Below are 8265 nucleotides of genomic sequence, written 5' to 3' on the forward strand. Positions count from 1 at the left end.
CCTGGATTATTCGATATAAACAAATGACGGCAAAGGCTGACGCTGCTGGCGGGTACTGGAGAGTGGAAGCTACGCGCTTCGAAGGTAATTGGGAGAGTGTAAAAGGAAAAGATGATGAAAATGAAAAGCCCTTAGTTATACCGTCTGTAATTTGTAGTTTGTAAACGTATGGAATAGCCGCCGGTTTTTCTCTGAAGTTCACGTGCTTTGTCGAACCACTGTTTCTGGGGGTTTTCTCTTTTCGATTTTGAGCTCATTCAAAGGCCCACTTTCAGTCCTCAAATTCAAAAATGAACTTGATGTTTTTTTGTACTTTTGTTTCTTACCCCCATAATTTCTTGTTTTGATTGAGACCTACAGTTCCTTTTCTTCATTTGCATGTTTAAACCTAAACTGGAAGGATTAAACTTCCGTAAATAAATAAACTACCACTTGAAACACATAATTATTGGTAATTAAAATTTGTTTAACCTTCAAATGATTGGTTAATGTTACATTGGAGTGAAAGCCACGGTTGCAAATGTACACTCTTTTAATTGCATCTGTGCATGCATACTAGAAATACAAGTCCATTCAACTTTGAAATTATGACAAGCACAACTTTCAACCAACCCATTGATTACGAATAAATCATATGGATTTTAGTTTGGAAAAGTATGGCTCTCTTTGTAACAAATTAGAAGAAAACATCGAGAACCAGACTTCAACATGAATGTGAACGGAGCTAAGAAAAATAAAAAGCGTCGTTGGAAGATAAAAATTCCAAGTCAGAAAAGCCACTTTTGAAAAGCTAATTTATTTTATCTCTTTCAACGGACAAAAAGAAAAGTCTTTTTAAAAAAAAATCAAAAAAATTGTGTCTTAAAAGGTAAGCGGTGTTTATCTGTTTCTATCCTTACACAAGCTGTCATTCGTCAAAGAATCTGTCCGATGGTCACCCACTCAATTTTAACTCAAATCTCCGCATCTGATTGGGCTTCACCCCACAACATGTACCCGTTGTACATAATCAATTAGGAAAAAGGAACCCCGTAATTTATTCTAGTTATGCTATCAATATTCTTTGTTTCGTTTCGGGACGGAATCTCTTTGTGGTTTTTTTCTCCCTTTGTCTATGCTTCTAGTAGTGTGTTGGTCATTGATACTGTAGAGGCTCAACTCAAACTACAATTGGAGTTTCTTTTAAGTATTTCTAATGTTGCAATCATGACTGTAAAAAGAACTATATAGAGAATAAAGAGAACTTCAACTTGTACTAATTAAGTGCACGGCGGAGTGGATATCCGTCTTGACTTTATTTTTCTTTTCTTTTCTTTTTCTTAATATAGCAAATTGATTAATGACATAAAACATTGTTGCTTCGAAACAGAAAACAAAAATTAATTGAGGACATGTGAAGCTTATATGAGATAATTAATAGTCCTTGACGTTTAAACAAATGGTCACAACGGTGTCTTTTTGCTTACAAATTTGATCAATTAAAGTAATTATGATTCTTCTTCATTTTTTTTTTGTATCGACAATATTAAAGGTATTTTCAAATTAATTATAAGTTGGCGGATTGTGTCCATGACTCCTGGGGACGATAACATGTACAGCTTATAATCCGCAAGGATGAATACAGGAGGAAGAAAATTATGGACGAAATACAGATGTCATTTGTCAAAAATCGTCACCTCAGGAGGCAAACTTCGTGTTCTCATGCATTAACACAATCCAAGTCACACTCGTCTTTTATATTTGACATTATCAACTAACAATAGTTTTGTCAAATTCAAGATAAGGAAGGAGGACATGGATAGACAGCTACCTTATAACTGAGTTTAGACATTAATAGGGAAGTTACGTCACTCACGTTGTATTAGTTTATGTATTTATAGTTTATAAGTAGTTTTCTTTCTTAATGTCTTCTCAAGATGGGTGACCCCAAAGGACCAACAGAGTAGCAGTGCCTGCAAGTGGGGTCCCACCAACCCTCTTGTTGGCTGTGACCTATCTTGGCCTACCGCTTTAGCCAAACAATTGAGATATATACATGTATAGTTAATGTAAATATATAGTTTTTAATTCGATCTAGCTCGTCGGCCTTTTATTGTTTAATTTGTGTTGAAAAATGTTTTGAAGTATTTTTTTTTTTTGGGTATAATTTTCAGGTATCATTTTACTCGGTGAACAGATGTGTAGATAAGCTTCAAGTGATTGGGTTTCTCATTTTCTTGCCCAACACATGGCTACAGAAACAAAATCATAATTATAAGTAATTAGCATAATAAATAGTAATAAAGTGACATGACCTGATTGGAGACCTACATAAGAATTCAAATGCAGGCAAATCTCTTTTAAAAAGTAAACCAAAATTTTTGTAAATATTTTAAAAAATAATAATAATGATTCACTGAGCAATTAATTAAGCTGGTGAGCATTTATAGAACAACGAGAAGAAAATAATATTAAAAGAAGATGATAAAATGATTTGCCAAGTACAAAGAAAGTCGCCACACATACTGCATTGGTATGGTAGCGTTAACGTTTAGTAATTGTGTGGAATATTGGCGTAACATGCAATTAATAAAGGTTGTAAAAGATATGATAATATACGTAAAACAAGCCTTCCACGCAACCATCTAGTCCCCTTCCCCGCCACCTTCTAGTTGGAGTAACGGAGGAAATAACACTTCGAGTAAAAGTCTCAATTTTCTTTTATTTTCTTTCTTTTAATTATTATTATTGTTCCAGAAATGCATATTACTAATGTTCAATTAGCAAATGGGTTTTACATGCATATTACGGAGAACTGAGAAGATAAAATTACTATATGTAATTATGGTGAAGTAAAAGTAGCCATCCTAATCCTACACTTAAACGCTTGGATTCCTAGCAAGCACTTGTTGTGGATTGATGTTGTCTTCCGTTTCGGTTAAACAAGAGATGCGGCCCAAAGGTCAAAGATGGTTTACGGTAATAAGTGAGCTCCTTGAAACCCATTCAAATGTTGATTTAGGTAAATTGGATCCTTTCTTACTATTCCAACTTATTCCGCCTGGGAACGTAATTTTTCCTTGCCTGGAATCAACTTTTGTTAAATTAGACTCTTTGTACATAAATGAACAATTTCAATAATTTGGGTCTTGTTTTCTAATCAAAACAAATTTGAACTTAAATCTCTCATTTTAATTATGCGTAATTATGCATTATATACTACCCTCCATCATTTGCCTTAATATCAGCTTACAAATTAAGGTTTTTTTTTCTTATTTTTAATTTACAGGTAATGTAATTAATAGTTTACTATTTTGTTTCCTGCCTAAAGATTCTTTTTCCACACGAATCACTCATTTTTTTCTCTTTTTGATCAAGGTGTTATTAATCACGTGGCATTGTCGAACCTAAAGTCTTACTGCTATTGCCAATAGCTAGGTTGGTCAAGACTCAAGGATAAATGGATTGTCATTCATCAATGATAACTGTTACGCCAAAGACTTTTGATTAGGCCTTGGCCAGTCTCAAAGGATTTCTTAATTGTTGTTGATAATTATAATGCTTTATGTCTCAAAGGACAGTTAATGTGACTTTAACATGAAAAGTAAAAAATATCATGTGAGCATATAATCATGTCATGTTAAAATATTATATAATTATTTATTATAATATGTTAATATGTTATGTAAGTATATAATTATACTACATTAGAATGTTATATCATCCGTTATTATGACATAGCAACATGCTACGTTAACATTATGTAACGTACAACGACAAGTGACATATTATTTAATAACAATTCGTCAACAGTTAATTATAAAAGTCTATTTGACGTAAAATAAAAATATAAAAATTAAATTAAATATAATAAAAGAATAAAAGTATATTTAAAATTTTTTAAATAATTAATTTTTTTTATGTATTATATCATTAAAAGTTGAAGTAAAAGATTAAGTGAATATATATATATATACACACACCATTTACTTGTGACTATGACCAGGTATTTAATTAGAGGGATGTTTTCTTTTTTATTAAGAAAATAGATGTAAGATAGAGGATGTTACTAATTAACATAATAAATATGATAAATTTAATGTCTTAACTAAATGGAAAAACATGAGCTTAAAATAATGCTATTAACTTGTTCGTAACGCATTTATAAGCAATATCATATTTAAAAATATTTTTGATATTCTAATCAATGCAATGATCACAAATTCATAGCCCCCGCCCCCCAACCCTTTTTTCGTTTTTTGAATGTGAAATTTCCAAGAATTGTCTTCATATGAAGTTATCAATGAACCGAATATTGTACAATGACATCATAAAAAACAAATTTGAACAGTGTGCAACAATCTCATAAAAGATTTGATACTCTGTTTTCGTGAGCAAATTAATAATGCCATTGTTACATGCAAACCACATAAGCTGCACGATGAAGCTAACAACTTGAGTTACATCGGTTTTGGATTAAACTTTTGTTTACATTGACGTGATAGGATAGTTTATGTAATTAATTAAAATTTTATTGTGATAAGTTCTGCCACATGAAGTTTATATATATATATATATATATAGAGTCAAATACTGCCTATTTGTCACATGAAGTAGTGTAAAAAATGAAGCACCAGAAATTTACATGGTTTTGCTAATTCATATAGTCAAGAAATTGGAATTTGAATAAATATATAAAGATATTGTAGGAGCTATTATAATATGATTTTGTTGCAAGAAGAAAAATATTGTAGTATGAAATTATATATTTACAGAAATATTTAAATTGAATTTTTTAGTTTAATTTTAAGTAATTAATAATATTATAATATAACTCTAACTAAATATTATAATGTAAGTAGTTAATTAAATAATTTGTAGAATTATTTTATCATTGTTAATACTTAAAAACAAAATCAATGGTCATGACTGAAGACTTAAGTATTAGTTACCCTGGTGAATGAATATGAAGAGGGAGTGCAGGGCCGCAGTTTGTGGTGGTATGGGCAATCTGGCTGGCGTGTGGGATTCAACTTGTTGAATACATCATAAAGCACTCACCACCCACAGCTAACCCTTTATCATTTGTCCCTTTCGCTGGTTATTACCCCTTCAACTTAGATTCATTTCAATTCCGTATACTTTAATTAAAGCTTTCAATTTAATAGAATCCCAAATGAAGTGAGAGAGAGAGTATTTATGATTTGTCTGGAGCTGCAGCATTCGTTAGAGAATCCGATTTCTCTATCTCTCTTTTGTTAGGGGAAAGGGTCCACCATCACAATATTTGCTTCCTGAACTTTAACTTTGGTGGACATCACTTGTGGTACCATGGTTATAAACCAAATGTAAGGACTTAGGAGTTAACAATACTCATAGTGTATACTATTATAACGAGTAAAAGGACAGATGAAGCAATTGCTAGTCATGGGGATGGAGTCAACAAACTTTTCAAGTGCATTTCATATTGGATATTCAATCCGATGACTTTCCAGCGGATCCTATAAAATGAGAAAAGGAGAAAAAGTCGGAGGCTTGGCTTTAAGATTTGAGTAAAAATGGAAAGCTTGTGTCGGGTGATGACTGCCGATTGCACATGCAGCACTCAGAGTTTGAGTCCCCTCTGGGATGGGCATGTGCTTACATTTGTGCCTACTGCCTATGCCATTGTCAGACTCATCCATGTACATAAAAATTATAAGAATAATATTTACAAAAATAAAAAAATGTTTCAAGTGTCGAGCTTCTGGAATTAAACACAATACGAGGACAAAAACATCCAGCGTGAATGTGTGATATATTGAAGGCATTTCACGTAGTATGCACGTCTTGATCTGGTACCTTCAAAAGTTGATAGTGGGCAGTCCAAGGAACCTTGTTAAGAAAGCCCAGAACAAGCTCAATCTAAAAGGACGTAGGCCCTAAGGCCAGTGTTCTGAGAATTGACCAATGGATCAGTGAACATCACCAACCACCCGTTACCAACAGCCCCTTCCCCTCATCTTCACTCTCCCACCGTCTCTCTCATCCACGGCAACCCTCCGCCAGCGCGCGCATCCCCCCCCACCCCCACCTCCTCCCAGAAAAAAAAAAAAACCTAGTGAGAGAGAGAGATGATGCAATCACGCTTTAACTCCCTAGCTCGCACCCTATCATCCGCCACAAGATTAAGGACCTTCTCATCCACAATCGAATCCCCCACCACCAAACCCGATTTCCCTTCCACACTCGGCGGTCTGCGGGCCCGCCTGGCGCCGAATCGCCGGCCCTACCCGATTTCATCGGTCTCCAAAACGATAACCAGTATTCCGTCGAAGTCGGGACCAAGAAAAAGCCACTCCCCAAACCCAAATGGATGAGAGAATCCGTTCCCGGCGGCGATAAGTACGTTCAGATTAAAAAAAAGTTAAGGGAATTAAAACTCCACACCGTCTGCGAAGAAGCTCGATGCCCCAATCTCGGCGAGTGCTGGTCCGGTGGCGAGACTGGGACCGCCACTGCCACCATCATGATCCTGGGTGATACTTGTACTCGCGGTTGCAGGTGGTTTTTTTAGAAAAAAATTAAAGTAAGAAATTTATTGTGGAAAGAGGAAATATTTGAATTCAAATTTTGAGGTTTTTCAGGTTCTGCAATGTGAAGACCTCGCGGACGCCGCCTCCTCCGGATCCCAATGAGCCGGGGAATGTTGCGGAGGCAATTGCGTCGTGGGGTTTGGATTACGTGGTAATTACGAGCGTAGACCGGGATGATTTGGCTGATCAAGGGAGTGGGCATTTTGCGGAGACGGTTCAGAAGTTGAAAGCTTTGAAGCCTAATATGCTTATAGAAGCTTTGGGTATGAATTACAATTTAACATGTAGTAGTTGTTAACTAATTGGCGTGTCCAACGGTATGAAAGTTCAAAGCGTTGCACTTTCTAGATGATAAGTAAAGGGCCTTACAAAAGTAAAATGCTTGTCAGGTTTCGCGATTTGTGATTTGGTAGAGATTCATTTTCACGCTACTATGATAGTTGACATGAATGAAATTACAATGAGGAGTTGTTTTTGCTCATTTGCATCTTTAAAATTTCTCATTGAGTCTGAGTTCCTACATTGTAGCTTATGTTGCTTGCACTATTTTCAATTATGTAGTTCCTGATTTTCGGGGAGAAGCTGGTTGTGTAGAAAAAGTGGCAAAATCTGGACTGGATGTCTTTGCTCATAATATTGAGACAGTTGAAGAACTTCAAAGGGTTGTACGTGATCACCGTGCTAATTTTAAGCAATCTTTGGATGTTCTAACGATGGCCAAAGACTATGCTCCAGCTGGAACACTTACGAAGACTTCAATAATGTTAGGCTGTGGGGAAACACCTGATCAAGTTGTGAAGACAATGGAGAAGGTGAGAGCGGCAGGTGTTGATGTGATGACATTTGGTCAATATATGAGACCGTCAAAGCGGCACATGCCAGTATCAGAATACATTACACCTGAGGCTTTTGAGAAGTATCAAACTCTTGGCATGGAAATGGTATGCACTGATGTTTTATTTTAAGACTTACTGTTTTCTTTATTAATTATGCCAATATATGCTAAGATTGATTGAAACTCTAACGATTCATCTATTTAGTTTTTCTTTTTTTTTTAAACATGTCTTAGTAATTTGCCTCTAGCTTTTTTACCATAATTGGCTCTTGAAAAACTGGTTTGTTCTTAAAGCAGGTTCTGTTAAGTTGCCTTGTCCATGGACCTTAAATGTTCCTCCGTAAATGGATGTATAAGCGAGAAATTAAAATATCAGAATAGATGGCAATATATAATTGCCAAGGATAGCCTTGTCTACTGCATTTTTCTCATCTTTCTTCCTTCTCCTTTTACGATGCCTCAGCATCCTTGATTGGAGCTGGCAGTTAATGAGTTTGAATGATCTGTTCTATTGGAGAGCAGAGAGCTTTCCGGAGATAATTGAAAACTTGTATTACTCAGAAATATTTGTTAATTAAAGACTTGTATTACTTAGAAATATTTGTGATTAAGTGTAATGCTATTATTTTCAGTCCGTTCTCAGTGATCTTGTGTATTTTAGTCCTATGCCTGTATGCAAGTTAAACTTTTGCTTGGTTCCATATGATTGTTCAAGATAGATAGAGCGTAGGTTAGATGCTGACACCTTGCTATTTCTTGCTTGAAGAGATCCATCATTTGATATTGTTTTCTCCTTGACCTTCTATCTTTAGATAAGACGTTAGGTTTAGCAATTAATGTTTTGTCAGCGTATTTGCTATATGAATGATATTTAGT

The 8265-nt window shown here is 34.9% G+C and overlaps 1 protein-coding gene across 2 annotated transcripts; it reads left to right on the forward strand.

Moving 5' to 3' along the window:
* Positions 1-6048: 6048 nt before the first annotated feature.
* On the forward strand, positions 6049-8265 carry LOC110416352 (lipoic acid synthase 1). Of its 2 annotated transcripts, none has more exons than XM_089784581.1 (4): positions 6049-6522; positions 6606-6817; positions 7116-7495; positions 7684-8265. In XM_089784581.1, exons 1-4 carry the CDS (start codon positions 6335-6337, stop codon positions 7717-7719), a joined length of 816 nt encoding a protein of 271 aa, XP_089640707.1. In that variant the 5' UTR covers positions 6049-6334; the 3' UTR covers positions 7720-8265. The 2 variants fall into 2 exon arrangements, with proteins under 2 accessions (XP_089640707.1, XP_021284011.2); XM_021428336.2 differs by having other exon boundaries at positions 7687-8265.

Source organism: Theobroma umbraticum, unplaced genomic scaffold, assembly GCF_002168275.2.
Source record: "Theobroma umbraticum cultivar Fairchild unplaced genomic scaffold, ASM216827v3 scaffold_30.0, whole genome shotgun sequence".
In the NCBI taxonomy this organism is placed as follows: Eukaryota; Viridiplantae; Streptophyta; class Magnoliopsida; order Malvales; family Malvaceae; genus Theobroma; species Theobroma umbraticum.

What these genes read in the sequence shown, in the direction of transcription:
- LOC110416352 (XM_089784581.1), top strand. Translation starts at nt 6,335, where the DNA reads ATGAGAGAATCCGTTCCCGGCGGCGATAAGTACGTTCAGATTAAAAAA. An exon ending in TATGCTTATAGAAGCTTTGG is followed by an intron (nt 6,818 to 7,115) that starts GTATGAATTACA and finishes TCAATTATGTAG; the next exon opens with TTCCTGATTTTCGGGGAGAA. An exon ending in AAACTCTTGGCATGGAAATG is followed by an intron (nt 7,496 to 7,683) that starts GTATGCACTGAT and finishes TTGTTCTTAAAG; the next exon opens with CAGGTTCTGTTAAGTTGCCT.